Source organism: Mastomys coucha, unplaced genomic scaffold (genome assembly GCF_008632895.1).
Source record: "Mastomys coucha isolate ucsf_1 unplaced genomic scaffold, UCSF_Mcou_1 pScaffold15, whole genome shotgun sequence".
Classification (NCBI taxonomy): domain Eukaryota; kingdom Metazoa; phylum Chordata; class Mammalia; order Rodentia; family Muridae; genus Mastomys; species Mastomys coucha.
This window is the reverse complement of record NW_022196897.1, coordinates 1,377,029-1,393,081: the sequence shown is the minus strand read 5'-3', so window position 1 is coordinate 1,393,081 and position 16,053 is coordinate 1,377,029. Positions and strand designations below refer to the sequence as shown.

Sequence of the window (16,053 nt, the reverse complement as noted above, 5' to 3'; positions counted from 1 at the left end):
GGTCTGATTGTTCTGGCAGCATGTGTATAGTAGAGGATTGCAATTTGATCATCAATAGGAGGAGAGAAACTAGGCTCTGTGAAACTTCTGTGCCCCAGTGTAGGGGAATTCCAGGGCCAATAAGTGGGAGAGGGTGAGGTGGCAGGCATGGGGAGTGGGGAGGCAACAGGGATTTGTTTTTGTTGTTTTTGTTTGTTTCTTTGTTTTTCGGAGGGGAAACTGGAAATGGAGAAATTTACATGTAAATAAAGAAAATATCTAATAAAAAAATTAAAAAAAAAAAAAAGAAGGTGTACCACTCTTTCAGAGGAGCTAAGCTCCCAATACACACTTTGGACACAGCCACAACTGCCTGTTGCTCCAGCTCTAGGCAATCCCAATGCCTGTGGCCTCCTGGCCTCTGCAAGCATCTGGACTGACGTGCAGCACATGGCCATACCAAGATACGCACAAGCACATCTAACTAAAAGCAATAATGAAAAACCATTTAAAAGTACTTTTCAAGGCATTTATAGTAGATGAGTGACTATACACGCTTAGAATAGCCTAAGACTAACATTTCCTTTCATATGTTAAAGCGTCCAAGGCACTACTAAGAAAATCCCCACATCAGTGAGCTCTGTGAAGTATAACAAAAGCACAGTGGCATGTTTACCTCACACGTAGAGCAGGGTCTCCACTTGCAAACTGTGCCTCTCACCTGTCACACACAAGAGGAGGACATACTTCCAAATCTTTCATTTGCTCAGCATTGACCTTAAGGCCAAAAAATATGCTCAGTGTGGCTCTGTGGCTTGTAGCCCTGGGAGAAGGTCTGTATTGGTGACTATGGTCTCTTTAGAAGGACATGAATCTGGGCTGGGAATGCTAATTCCCTGAGGGATGTTCAGTAAGGTGGGCAGCACAGCTTCAAGTCAAACTATTTTTCTAACAGGTTTTCAATGGCATTAGAAGCAACTCCCCCCGACTACAGAAACTGTGCAGCCGTGTGAATGTGACCAATGAGTTCAAATCTTCGGGAAACACAATGAAAGTGGTATTTTTCACCGATGGCTCCCGGCCGTACGGAGGCTTCACTGCTTCCTACACCTCCAGTGAAGATGCAGGTGATGTAGGATGCTGCAAACTCACCTCCTCTGGGTCAGACTCACTCAGTATCCCCACAAACACTGCCCCAACCAGACAAGCCTTCTGTTTTCTCTGTAGTGATCAAAAGTATACCCACAATCTCCAACACAAGAGCAGCATCTAGAACAAATAGAACATCTGGTTGGGGGATACAGGATCTGGAAGGAGGAGCAACCATTGTAATTTTATGGGGGGAAAACCCTTGCATTTTTATTTTTTTTTAAAAAAAAGTTTGTTTGTTTGTTTGTTTATTGTATGTAAGTACACTGTTGCTCTCTTTAGACACACCAGAAAAGGGCATTGGATCCTGTTATAGATGGTTGTGAGCCACCATCTGGTTGCTGGGAATTGACCTCAAGACCTCTTGAAGTGCTCTTAACCACTGAGTTATCTCTCCAGCCCTTGAATTTTTTTTTTTACAACAAAATTTTATTAGATTACTTTCTAGCACAACTCCATGTAGAGACACTGTTAGGATTGAATCTGTACCCATACTTTCTGATTCATTATTTTGTGTTAAAGAAAACTTTTACCTCCTAGGTAACTTACTACCAAAGATTAATTAATTTCACATAAAATTGAATACATGTCATTATTTTTTGTTCATCTACTTATATGTGTATTTTCAGTGAAAATAATAAAGGAGTTGCATTTAATACAGATTATCCCCAAATTAAGCAACATGTGGCCTGGACTTAAAGCACCCTCTTTCCTTAGGGCTGCTGTTATTTTCCAAGGGTTTTGTGTTTCAGGAAGAATGAAAATAAAAACATCTTTAAATTTTTAAAATTTATTTTATTGGTATAATAGACATTTGTTACCATATTAAAATAGTGGGTTTGTCAACACTTCAGTGTTATATTATTTATTTGATGCAAATAAATTATTGAATAAAATGTTCACCAAAAGCCACTAGGACCCACCAGCAGTTTGTGTATTTTTCTAAATTAAGTATTAAACGAATAATATGCCCGATTTTGGAGAAACTGATACACAGGCAAACCACAGCCATCTTCGTCATCCCAGAAGAGAAATAAAGGAACTTTGTCTTGTATATTTTTCTTCAGAAACATAAAGGCATTTCTCCTAGAGCTTTTATGTTCTTTGTCTACAAGCCTGGCAACACCTAAAAAAGCTAATCAACACAACATTCATTATTTCACTCATTGTGCCTTGATTGTTGGAGTCGTCTGTTATGACGTGGATCTTATTACTCTATCTCTGCCTTTTGTTGTCTTAGTGTGTGGTGGACCTCTTCCAAGTGTCTCTGGTGGAAACTTTTCTTCTCCTGGCTACAATGGAATCCGTGATTATGCAAGAAACCTAGACTGTGAGTGGACTCTCAGTAATCCAAATCGGGAAAATTCGTCCATAAGTATCCACTTTCTAGGACTTTCCCTTGAAAGCCATCAAGACTGTACATATGATGTCCTTGAGTTTCGAGTAGGTAAGTTCAATGAAATAACATGCTTTCTCATTTATCTGCATATTCTTCTTATTCCTGGACAATGGCAGGAGTCAAATGGCTTTGCCGATACAATGCTGAAATCCTGTGTTCCCATATAGGAAGCGTGACTTCTGAACTGTGAATGAGCAGGTCCTTAGCAAGAAGGTCTTCTGTTTCAGCTTTCCTGTATGGGAGGTGCACATGAGTTTGGTTCCAGAGAGTCTCTGTCCTATCAGTGTGCTCCACTGGTCCTAGGAGACTAAGCTCAGTGTGGTCAGACTGTTAGTAGTTTCCAGAACCTGCAGGATTCACAGAAAGTTTTTCAATTCTTTTTAGGCCTTAGAAGTTTAAAAACCTTCCACAGTACACCAATGAAGAGAAGCACATGGAGCTATTTGGGGAATTATCCTCAAAGATATCATTCATCTCTTTTCATGATACAAAATGATCAAGGCATAGCTGAGGAACCAAGCTTCTCCTAAAATTAAAAAAAATAAATAAATAAAACAAAACTCTGTGTTCATGAACAGTTGATTCCAGTTTCTTCTTACAGTTCAGACATAGATGGTCTAACTGTTACCCCAGTGTCACACTGGTGCTTGCTTTCCAGAAAATAAGTATATAGACAAGAGATGAAGAAAATATTATAGGTGATCTATACTGTCAAATGCTAGTTATGGTCTTTTTAATCCCCAATTTTAAAGAAGAGAAAGATAAAAACAAAACATAGTAGACAACTATAATAATCAGTGATGGCTGCCTCTTTTCATTATTGCCATTTTGTTATTATTAACATTTTTTATTTTAGGGGAGTTATTCTTCAAAGACCTCCCATAAAGTTTTGGATGGTAGAGGCTAGGATAAAATACAGAGGAGATAAACAATCTTAATGTGACTACATAAATGCTATTTTACTAGCAACTTAGAACCATTTATGTATATGCAGAAAGTAATATTTTAATATCATATGTAGTGGTTATTATATTGTAGTGTTGTCAGGCTAAGTAGCAAGTTTAAGAAATCAAACAGGTTAAAGAATGTGTTTCACTTCTAAAGTTTTAAAGATAATTTCCATTCAGTTTTCATAGCAGCCCCGCACCAAGGCCAAAAGTGAGAAGACCTGTCCAGTTACCCATGGGCTCTTTTGAGAACATAGAAAACAGAGTTTTTAATGAAGAGCTTTGATATGATATGATGTGGTAGCAGATCATGTATTTTTGCAAGAGAATCATCCTAGCTCTCTGAGGCAAATGAGTCTGAAAGTGGACATGGCCATTAGAGAATGCTCTCCATGAAATGTTGATAAGCATCTACTCTCTCTACCTCTTGCCAGACCATTCATGGAAATAAGGAGAATGACTTAAGGAGAATAAGGAGAATTCAATTTCAGTCAGTTAAATTCAATTTTCTCTTTATTCCTCCTGATTTACAGTCAGACAGTAGAAAACTCTCTTCCATTGATTTATAAGGTCAGGGGTGTTCATCTGACAGAATAAATTGGGGGCAAATAAATGTGCACTCTCCAGGAACTCTGCAAATATTAATCATATTGATGTGAGAGGCAATTGTCATGAAACCTATTCGACTCAACACTGGCAGGTCTTGGCCTGTGTGCCAAATGTTCTGTTCATTTTAGATGATCAAATGCAACAAAGACTCTTAAGAAGCTTAGGCAATTATCACTTTTATCCTAAGAGTATACTTATTTATTATCACTATTGGCATTACATTTCTTCCTCCTTTACAAAGCACAGGCTGAATGGGGTATTAAGTTTGTTGCACCTCTGTTTAGATATATGAAATTATGTATGAAGACACAAGCTGAAACAAATTGGCACTGATAATAAAGGTGTCTCTACATCCAAACAGCCTGTCTGAGAACTCTGTCCAGTGCAATTGACAACGATTATAGAGGACTTTTTTAATGTCTTTGACTGTACCAGGATTGAAATACATCAAGGAGTGCTTTTTCTTATTTTTCTTATTTTCTTATTTCTTATTTCTTATTTATTATCCTAATAATTTAAGATACTTGTCCAAACCCTGTAACCATGTCACTTGGTTTTGTTCAGGTGATGCTGATGGGCCCCTGATAGAGAAGTTTTGCAGCCTGTCAGCACCAACAGTGCCATTGGTCATCCCCTACCCTCAGGTGTGGATACACTTTGTCAGCAATGAACGTGTAGAATATACTGGATTCTATGTAGAGTACTCCTTTACAGGTAAGCCCTGAAAAATAACACATAGAGCTATATAGATTTATGTCTTGGAATATAATGGTTTCATTGTTAATTTCAATGAAATTTCCTAAGCTAAATTTTTAACAAGTGGCTACTGATACCAAGAAAAGAATTGTATAGTTTTTATATATTTTCCTTTACTCTGGAGACCCCTCTACCATCTTATGATTTAATTCTTTGATCCTCATTTGTTTCTCTGTGTAGACAACTGTGTCTTCTGCAAACTGCAGTCTTTTTATTTTGTTTTATACGGTTTGGATTAGTTCCCAAGTTTCGTCAACTTACATTGACATATTTTCTTTTGTAAACCATTCTTGAAATTTAGGATAAATTCTACATGGTCCTAGTTTATATTTTATTCAGATTACTAAATATTACTTACAATTTGTGTTGGATATACATGTGTGATGCTCAGAGTTTGTATGCATTCAATCCCAGGTGGGTAAACAGCTTCTTGTCTTGGTTCCCTTGGCCCCCTCACTAACATGGTAATGCTTTCAGATTTGTGAAAATATTACCTTGTGTGAACGTCTAAAGTTACACTTCCTATGCCTGTTTTGTCTCCAAAACTTTAGTTCCTACTCTGAGCCCATGCCTTGGTCTATTTATTTATTTATTTATTTATTTATTTACTTACTTATTTATGTAATGTTTATGAGTGCACTGTAGCTGTCTTCAGACACACCAGAAGAGGGCATCAGATCCCATTACAGATGGTTGTGAGCCACCATGTGGTTGCTGGAATTGAACTCAGGACCTCTGGAAGAGCAGTCAGTGCTCTTCCCTGAGACATTCCTCCAGCCCCGCCACATCTTGGTCTTAGCCCTCAGTCTGCCACACTTTCTATTTGGCACTGCGCCTCTGTGTTTTAGTGTATTTCGTGTTTACAGATTTTTAGAAACCCACTTTTCTCTTTGTTGAGTTTGACTGTGATCAACATGTTTTGCTATAGTTTTGTATATTCTTTGTGTTATAACAAAATTCACAGTTAAAGGAAGAGATAAGCTTAAACATAATCTTCATGTGCAAACCTTCCACCCATCCGTTGTTTTTCATCCTATTGAAAGAAGAGTCGGGCAAAGAAACTATGTTGTTTATATTGAACAGCAGACCATATGATATTATAGACCTGTATCATCTTTTCTATGTGCTATAAAAATCTACCCTTTGAACCCAAAGCACTTGTTATGAAATGATGATGTATTTGATTGTGGGGCAGATCATTTCTTCAGGGTACCTATATTCTCATGGTCTGGTGTTCTCAAGAAAAGCAATGCTATTTATACTTTTTATAGCACATTCTTAGATACATACCATGGATAATTAGTCTCCATTTACAGTAAAGACAATCTCCTCTACTCTGTTAAGTTGAGGCTATCTTTACTGTGGAAACCTGTTTGCTATACATTATTTGGGAATCACTGCGTTTGTTCCTGTTCTTCTCCCCAACTTTGTACTTGTTCAGGTTTGTATTCTTGATGGATTGCCTTACTAATCATATTTTTACCAGAAAGTTTGATAATATTTAAGAATTATGTCAACTCTACAAGGTTATTTTTCTCTCTTATTTAGAGGTTTATAAATCTAATTTCAGATTGTGGTGGAATGCAGGCAGGTGAGAGTGGAGTGATCTCAAGTCCTAACTATCCAAACTTATACAGCAGATGGACCCAGTGTTCATGGCTGCTGGAAGCACCAGCAGGGCACATCATCACTGTGAGTTCTTACAGCTGGGTTAAATGTTGACAGGATTGAATCAGAGAAATGGGGTGTGTGTGTGTGTGTGTGTGTGTGTGTGTGTGTGTGCATGTGTATGTACATATGTGTGTGCATGAGTGTGTTGTGAGAGTATATATGTATGTAAGTGTGTGTAAGAGTGTATAAGAGTGTGAGTGTGTGAGTGTATGTGTATGTGAATGTGTGTGAATGCTTAAGATTGTGAGTGTATGTATGGTTATGAGTGAGTGTTAGTGTAAGAATGTGTAAGGGTGTATGTGTGTGTATGTATGTGAGTGTGTGTGGATGGGTAAGAGTGTGAGTGTATGTGTCTTTATGAGTGTTTGTAAAAATGTGTAAGAGTATGAGTGTGTGAGCATATGTATGTGTGAGAGTGGGTGTGTGCATGCATGTGTATGTGTGTGTGTGTGTGTGTGTATGTGAGGATTCCTGTGCCTGTGTAAATAAGTGACTAGACTTTACATTTATAATCAGATATATTTTTTCTATAAAATTCTTTGTTTAAAGTACATATTTTCATCTACAATTAATGTGATGAAGTTATCTTTTCTCATTAGTAGAAATTAGTAGAAAGTAATTTGGCCTCCAGGAAAAGAGGTAGGTTTAGTAATGACAGGAGCTGTCGTTTTAGCCAGGTTGCTGGGGTTCCCCCAAATGACTCCACTTCTTGGACAAAACTGAACTCTTTTTAAATTCACAAGAGAATTTTTAATAAGGAAAACAGTGTGGAGATGAGCGAATGAAAGAAGAACCAGAAATAGAACCACGTGACTTACAAAGAAATGAAGTCGTTTGTAGAAAGCATGTCTGGCTGGAGGTGGAGTGGCTCCCTTACAGCTCATGGTGGCTCACTGGGCTCCTTACAGCTCATGGTGGCTCACTGGGCTCCTTATAGCTCATGGTGGCTCACTGGGCTCCCTTATAGCTCATGGTGGCTCACTGGGCTCCCTTATAGCTCATGGTGGCTCACTGGGCTCCTTACAGCTCATGGTGGCTCACTGTGCCTTTTCTTTTCTGCAGCTCACATTTAATGACTTTCATCTCGAGAGCCATCCAACTTGCAATTCAGACTCTGTCACTGTCAGGAATGGTGACTCCCCTGCATCACCCATCATAGGACGCTACTGTGGATGGTCAGTCCCAGGGCCAGTACAGTCTGGTTCCAACCAGCTTTTAGTGACTTTTAACACAAACAATCAAGGGCAAAGTCGTGGATTTTATGCAACATGGAACACAAACTCTTTAGGTAAAAGAAAAAACTGTATATCTTTTCTATACTTATCTCTTTTTTTTTTTTTTTTTTTAGTGAAACATTTTTTTCCTTAACTAGTTTAAAGTATAGTCATTCCTGAAGAGGGGTAGGTTCCAGGACTCCACTCAGTACCCAAATCTATAGGTGCTAAAGTTTCTTGTACAAAATGATGTAGTACTTGTGTGTACTAGATGAATGCCCTCCAGAAGACGTTATCTCTAGATTATTTGTAATCCATTATATATATATATATATATATATATATATATATATATATATATATGACACATGTAGCTGCTGCATATCATATTGTCCAGAAGACAATGATAAGAGGCAAATCTTCCCACTTTCAGGCAAAGAAAGAATTCTCAAAGAACTGAGACAGGGTCTGCATTGTGAAGAGTCATGATGTATGCATTGTCCCTGGGGACACTGTGTGCTACTGAGTCGTTTGAGGATAAAACAAATAGATGTAATTTGTGTTTTAGAATAAAAATAAAAGCTGCTATGCATTCTGAATCAAAAAAAGACAAAAGATGTGATTTTTTTAAAGTAGCATTGTACCTATGAAATATGAACATTGTGAAAGGTCTCACAAACTATAGGTGCTTATACTGGGTAGTTATTCAGGATTTTAGTAAAACCTAACCATCCGAGGACAGCTCTTCATTGCAGAGTTAGTTAACATGAAGATCACTATAGAATGAGTCCAACTCCTCATTGAAGCATTAGCTTTTTCTGAATTCACCAGAGAGTTGCAGAACAACCATTGACTTGAGAGCAAAAGATTCATGCAATGCCCCTCAATTTAATTTCACTCTGTTCTGAATTCATGCTTTTTTGTCATCTCTTAGGTATGTGTTTTAAGCTTATAAAATAAGACTTTTCTTTCTTTATATCCCTATGATTTATTCAGAACTATAAATCAGTTTCAATAAGAATGAGGGAGACTACTAGTAGGAGGACCTTCTCCAGTTTTTTTTTTTAAAGCATGTTCTTTAGTTCACTGTGGTAAACTAATATTTCAAGGACTCATAGAATTTTACTCCCATGTGTTAGCAGTAAGAAAATGCAGAGTGAATGTGGTCTGGTTATCTACCTACTACATAGTCTTGAGAAAGTAGAAAAGATTGTTTGGAGACAAAATAGGAGCAAACTATCTGCTATGATCCACAAAGCTCAGATCAAATAACTTCAGATGGGTTAAATGTGGGTGTACCAAAATTGCGATAGTCATCCATTTAAAGCTTTTCACATAATAGGCTCCTGCTTATTCCATGCCCCAAAGAAGAGTCGGATATAAGAAAGGCTGAGTTATGATCTCACAAGTAGAAATGTTTTCTAGCCATCTGTGGTTTCCAAAGCTGATATTTTATCTTGAAGATTGATGTTTCCCCTCCCCCCCATGGAAATTTTCCAGGTTGTGGCGGAACACTCCACTCAGATAATGGTACAATCAAATCTCCTCACTGGCCTCAGACATTCCCAGAAAACAGCAGATGCTCCTGGACAGCCATCACTCATGGAAGTAAACACTGGGAGATTAGCTTTGACAGCAATTTCCAAGTCCCCAGCAGTGACAGCCAGTGTCGAAACAGCTTCGTGAAGGTTGGTGCACACTTTTATTTAACTGTTTTGTGTGTGTGTGTGTGTGTGTGTGTGTGTGTGTGTGTGTGTGTGTGTGTGAATGGAATCATTTTGGCTACAGACAACTCAAAGACATTTCTCAAAGTGAAGAAAGTACAGTTTTGTTACTTGAACTGTTTAATGTAAAACAAAGAAACCTCAGCCCATAGAAAGTAAGGTTTGAAACCCTGAGTGCACGCTGTCCTGTAGCCTTCCACCTGATGATCAGGGCAGAGTGACTAAATTAAGGACATTTTTCTCTGACCTTCTTAAATTGTCGTGAGCACTAATGGATGGTTTTTCCTTTCCTCTTTCATTTCTTTCTCCTCTCCATCCCCTCCCTCCTGGCTCTTTCTCTTTCTGTTCCTATCCTTGTCTTCCTATCCAAAAAGAAAGTACAGTACAAATGTATATAAGGTGCCATCACAAGGAAAATTTAATATATGCTATGAAAATTACAGGAGATTGGAGTAGCCAATGCCAACCTTTAAGAGTCCATGTGGTAAAGCAACCATGAAAGACCCACTTACAAATGATGGCAAGCAGGAAGGTAGACAGGCAGCTATCCTCTAAAACAGCTTCTCTGCTCAAATGCCGTTGATTGGCGCTTTCCATTTACATGACCATAACTGTGTTGTAAGTTCATGTTAGCTGCACTATTTTGCATCTTGCATATAGTCTCATGGGGAGACTATGCCTTTTTGTGGAGAGACCCATAAGCCCAAGTCTCATAGCAGGGAATATATTCTTCTCTTTCATACTTATCACCCACGTGTATTTTTATGATTCAATTTAATATTTTGGCTTCAAATTACTTAACTATAAAATGAAGAGAATGAACCCCACTTCAGTAGAGTTATTTTAAACATTAGAAGTAATATGACATAATCACATAAATACTGCCTAGTACCTTGGAATATAAAAATTGCCTAATGAATGAAAATATTCTTTTAAAAAATCAATGTTATTATTTCATATTGTCTCCCAAATTGTTTTATATCACATTGATCTATTCTTCCTATTTAAATGAAAGTCTAATACTTATAAAATATGAACATAATAAAATGGGTTTAATATATACTCCCCTTAATTGTGTTTTCTCATGAAGTAAGACAGCTCTCTTTTCATAAGGCAAGTTAATACAGTGTACAGGCCTCAGGAAAGCCTCCGTAGTTTCTGAATACTAAGTTAGTGATAGGAAAAACGTTAATCTAGGAAACCAACTTGGGATCATTTTTCCTTTTCATAAAATAGAAGTTCCTCTGAGAGTGTCATGTAAGCCCAGAACCAGCCAACATTGAGATCAATTGGTAATACTGCCAAAATAAGTAACAGAAGAAATGCTCTCACTAAGTGAGACTTTTCATTGGCAAGATTATAATAACTGTGTTATGAAAGTCGTTTTTATGCCAAAGCATGCCTTTGTATAGATGGAAGTCGTGAGTAAAGGACCCAGGGTTAGCAAACTCCCTGGAGTGGGCAGGGCCTTGGTGACTTTGAGTCAAAGACTATTTTATTTGTAAAGAAAGTAGGAAAGGTGGAGAGAATGGTTAAAGGTCCAAAACCCTTCTTTGTTCTAAAAATCAGATATGTTCTTCTGATTTCCTACTAGGGTATAGTAAGGAACTCCTACTCAACCATTCTTCTTTGATGGAGAAAACCACAGAGGTAAAAACATGTGAGTGGATCTCTGTAGACCTAGGAAACATTAACTAGACTAGGCCTGACTTTACATATGTAGAATCCTAGCTTTCGAGAGGTAGAGGCAAGAGGACGAGTGTGTCCAACTCACTCTTGGCGATGTAAGAAGTTTGAGGACAGCCGGAATCACATGAAACACTGTTTCAAAAAATCAAAGGAAGGAAAAACAAGTAACATCCCAGAAGTTCCACAAAAACCAAGGTGAAGAAAAGTATACCACGGATCTTCAGAAAATCCAATCACCATTAGAAACAGATCGCAGGAGTATGTGTAAGACTATGCACAGAACATGAACATGTGACACTGTCCTGAAATAAAACATGGAAATAGGACTCACAGCCTACTAACATAAAACATAATATGCTTAGGTCACAAGAAGGAGGAGCCCATCATAAACAAACAAAGACTATCACACCTTCAGAGAGGAAAACTAATCAAGTTATGTCAATCCTAGGATGAGACAGATGTTGGACAAGTGTGACAAGGATGTTAATCCTGCTATCCTGCTGTCATCAAACCTTCTCAGGAGTTACCGAAGAGTCCTCTTTAAAGCCTTGTCATGACAAATAAGTAATAAAAAATTCTTGACAAAGAAATGGTGTTACAATGAGGTACTAAAAGCAAATTATAGAACTAAAAAATACAATAGAAAGAACTGTTTAATCTCAATAGTTAAGTAGAAATGACAGAGGGCAGAATCAGTAAGTTTGAGGAAACACAGAAGTCACTGTTTGGAACAATAAAGAGAAAATCGACTTCAAAATAGAAGTCAAACATGAACAGAGCCTTAGGAGCCCAGGAACAATAGCAAAATACCCAAGAGTCCTATCAGTGTAGTTATGAAGGAAAGAAAACAATTCAACTGACAGTTTAAAAAAATGAAGTTCTGAAATAAAAGAACTGTCAGCAACAAATTTAGCATCTTGAAAATTACTCAGAATGTACAAGGGAGAATTTAAAAATTCCCATATGAAAGGAAGTTAATAGAAATATCTGTAAGGTACTTACTGTTAAAGATTGTTTAAGGGATTGTATTCAAACTCGATAGAATGGTGTGGGGAGGAACTTTAAAGTACAAGGAAGGAGCAGGGAGCCAAGAACTGAGCAGAAATGTGTGCATCAGTTAGAATATACCTTCCCATATACATTCATGGCTTCTATTTAGGAATTTAAACAAAAGACTATAATGGTGTCTGACAATGAAAAGTGGGAATGGCAACTAAGAGCAAGCTGCATTTCCACACTCCCCTCAAAACAGCCACACATGAATGCTGGTGTAAACTTCAGTAGTCACACATGTTCATTCTAACACCCAGAACAATATCAACTATTGCAAAGGATAGGAAGGCCTAGGAGAAACAGTGCGTTTATATATATATATATATACAGAGAGAGAGAGAGAGAGAGAGAGAGAGAGAGAGAGAGAGAAGAGAGAGAGAGAGAGAGAGAGAGAGAGAGAGAGAGAGAGAGAGAGAGAGGAAATAAAGAAAAAGACACATTGGGTCAAGGAGTAGAGGAAGAAAACAGAATGCAAGTAGAAAAATTGAGACACAATGTGTGTGAGTGTGTGTGTGTTTGTGTGTGCACACACATGTGCATATGCACACATGTTTTAAATACCTTTTTTTATTTTATTTTGTGTGTGTGTGTGTGTTTTAAATAACTTAGTTACACCAAGTAAAATAGGCAGATTATTGGAGCCCATACATGTATGTTGTATGAAAAGAATATAAAATGATAAAACATGGAAACATTAATTTAAAAATATGAGTACTGACCATATTAATACCCGCTAAAATGGAGTTCAAAGCTAAAAATAACCTTCTGTAGTATGAAACAATCAGTCTACTGGGAAGATGAAACGAATCTAAATGTTCATTCATGAAGAAATAGAGCCAGGAGAGATGAGAAAGAAAACTAGATAGATCTGTGATTTTTCAGGTTACAATTTCCATACTTGCTCTCCTCAGTAACTCACAGGGAGCTAGTTAGACAACTCACCAGTGTGCAAGTGAGCACAGAACCCATGAAGCATTAGGATACAATGGATTGATGTAAAACAAACCATACAGCAGCAGCAGCATATACATTTCAGATGTCTTTTTCACATACCAGAACAGACCACATGCTAATATTAAAAAACAAAACAAAAAACAAAAAATACTCAACAAATCAAAAACCTAAACTGCAGGGAGTATCTTCTCTGATGGGATAAGGCCTTAAGGCAAACTACAAAACAGTAGTAGAAGAAGAGCTGACCTTCCACACACTAGAGCAAGCAGTCTGCTGAAACAACTAGCCAGAGTGAATGTAGAAATCAAGTCTTTAATTGTTTCCTGAAATGACACAATCAAGAGGCAAAAGGGGGAAAAAACGTGGGCTCTTCCCATCTCACTTTTTGATAAGTGCCTGGTGAGGGTCAAGTGGTCAGCATAGAGGGAGGACTGATGTATGACTGTCTGAGCCCCAGTGAAAGCAGAAAATACTCAGTACTGAGTTAAGAGTGGAGGAAAACATTTTCAACTCCCTTCTCTTCACAGAGAGGTCCTGGCAGAGATGCCCGGGAAAAGGTGGCTGGGGGCTGCTGAAAAAGACACCTCGCAGGGAAAGTGCCTGCCCTAGGAGTGCAAATGTGTGTGAGAGTGTACTTGGCTGCCAGGGCCTGAGTCCAGTACAGCAACTCACTTCAGAGACTGGCACACGTTGGCTGTGGAAAAGTTATAGGAGGAAGGTGCATGCAGGGCTTGGCAGGGAAATCTTCCATTCCTGCCATTGATAAGGCATGAAATTCAGAGAGGATTTTCGCAAAGAAGACCTCCTCAAGTCTCTAAATACACTGACATTAAACACCTAAAAATAACCCATGGGTCAAAGATAAAGTCTCAGAGGAAGTTCAAAAGCACACAGAAGGGAATCAATGAAAATAAGATCAATCAAGTATATAGACTATGGCAAAAATTCTGTTGAAATGTGAATTGATAACATTAAAGACTTTGTGTACATTTTTAAATAAAGTCAAAGCCAACAGTCAAGAAAAATATCAATGACAATAAAAATCCATCAATTTGACAATAGGAGTACAATATAAAAAAAACAATAAAACTGATAACTTTATTGCAAGGCTGACAAAAATCAAATGTTTAAGCACAGTATCACCAGTATCAGATAGAGTTAAGAGACGTCGGTATGTTCCTGCAGCCCCTAAGATGTTTAGAACTGAGCACAGCATCCTTGGCTCATTTTCTTTAGTCACTTCCTACCAAACCAAATAAGACTACTTTCATGGCCAAATGCCCTTGTAGAAGGCCAGCTTGCCTAACATAGACCAATCAGAATAACTGTATCGATCCTTAAAACCTCTGTACCCAGCGATACAGAACCAAACACAATCTTCTTACAACAACCAGAATGAGATAAGCCACTAAAAAATCAGGTTTAAAAATTATTCTCAAAAAAAAAAAAAAAAATCCAGCTTTGCTGTGACATGTAATCTTATGGTTTTTTATTGAATTATGGTTTTTTTATTTAATTTACAGTTATTTTCAAACCTAAACAAGGTAAACTATTGACAGGTGATAACTGTTAGTGCTAAGTCATAGTTTTGACCCCATCAGGTCTGGGAAGGAATGCAGGAGACCAACGACACCCTGTTAGCCATGAGCTGTGGGAATGTGGCTCCAAGTCCCATTGTCACATCAGGAAACATTTTCACTGCTGTCTTCCAATCTGAGGAGATGCCAGCCCAGGGCTTCTCTGCATCCTTCATTAGCCGTAAGTAATCTAAACTGTTGAGGAAGGGTGGGGAATAGCTGGAGAGCCACATGAAGATTGGCTTGATAAGGGTCCCCAGAAGAAACATTGCGAAGCCACCTAGTTCTAAAGGAATACCCTTCCTTCAGTAGTCAGTGAGATACAGGCATGGCTGCATCTTGATAAAGCAAAGGCAGGGAAAACTGGAATGTGAAATTAGTTTAGAGGTTGTCGTCTGTGTTGTTTTGGGTTTTTTTTACATGAACTATAGTTAATCTTTGATGATTCATCTTCTTAAATCTTATGAGATTTGAAGTGTATTGTGTGGCAAAATATCTACTACTTAGCATCCTCATGATATTCTAAAATGTTTTTAGTTTGCACACATGTTAACTTATGGATCAAAGACTCCTCTTGGTGCTCTTCTTCCATTTGAAGTCTCTAGTATCTCCAGAGACCTCATAAAATCGAATCATATCTTTTTTTATGAAATAGTTGCTACAGATAATAATGAATATCCTAATAATAGTTTTTATTCTCCTGTAGGATGCGGACGTACATTTAATAGCTCCACAGGTGACATCATCTCTCCAAACTTCCCAAAGCACTATGACAACAACATGAACTGTAACTACTTCATAGATGTTGCACCTCAGTCTCTGGTCATCCTGACTTTTGTGTCCTTTCATTTAGAAGGTATACTCATTCTTTTCCAAAACTTAATTTTCCAAAAATTAACCAATAAAAATCATATATCTACAGTGTTGGCATGGGGCTTTAATAAATGTTTTGGTGAAGGGATGGGTTATGGCTATGTGAAGCTCATTAAAATATCTACTAACGTATTTACAATGTCTTGATTGTGATAATATGTAGAATCTATTCTCTTAGCAATATTAAAGTAGATAATGCATCCTTATTAATATAATCTTCATGCTATATGGAAGATTTTCTGAAGTTATTCTTTTTGCACAATAAGGTTAAGTACTGTGTTCTTTGACAGCTGTCTCGCCTTCCTTGCATTTAGTAACCAGTGTTCTGCTCTACAAGTTCAGCTGTGTTAGATATCACAGAGAATTGGGAATGTAGACAATGTTTTCCTATGTCTGGTTTCTTTCATTTAGCATAATGCTTGGATATCTATTCATGTTGTAACCAGCTATAGTATGTCC

General features: G+C 37.7%; 1 protein-coding gene across 2 annotated transcripts in view; it reads left to right on the top strand.

Annotated features, from left to right (window-relative positions):
- Cubn (cubilin) overlaps nt 1-16,053 on the top strand; it is a 219,199-nt gene that overhangs the window by 163,972 nt on the left and 39,174 nt on the right. For both annotated transcript variants that reach the window (XM_031369044.1, XM_031369045.1), the window contains exons 49-56: nt 935-1,106; nt 2,369-2,575; nt 4,648-4,797; nt 6,410-6,531; nt 7,573-7,798; nt 9,225-9,412; nt 14,746-14,902; nt 15,428-15,577. In XM_031369044.1, coding sequence (XP_031224904.1) covers nt 935-1,106; nt 2,369-2,575; nt 4,648-4,797; nt 6,410-6,531; nt 7,573-7,798; nt 9,225-9,412; nt 14,746-14,902; nt 15,428-15,577 — 1,372 coding nt within the window. The remainder of the gene's footprint in view (nt 1-934; nt 1,107-2,368; nt 2,576-4,647; nt 4,798-6,409; nt 6,532-7,572; nt 7,799-9,224; nt 9,413-14,745; nt 14,903-15,427; nt 15,578-16,053) is intronic.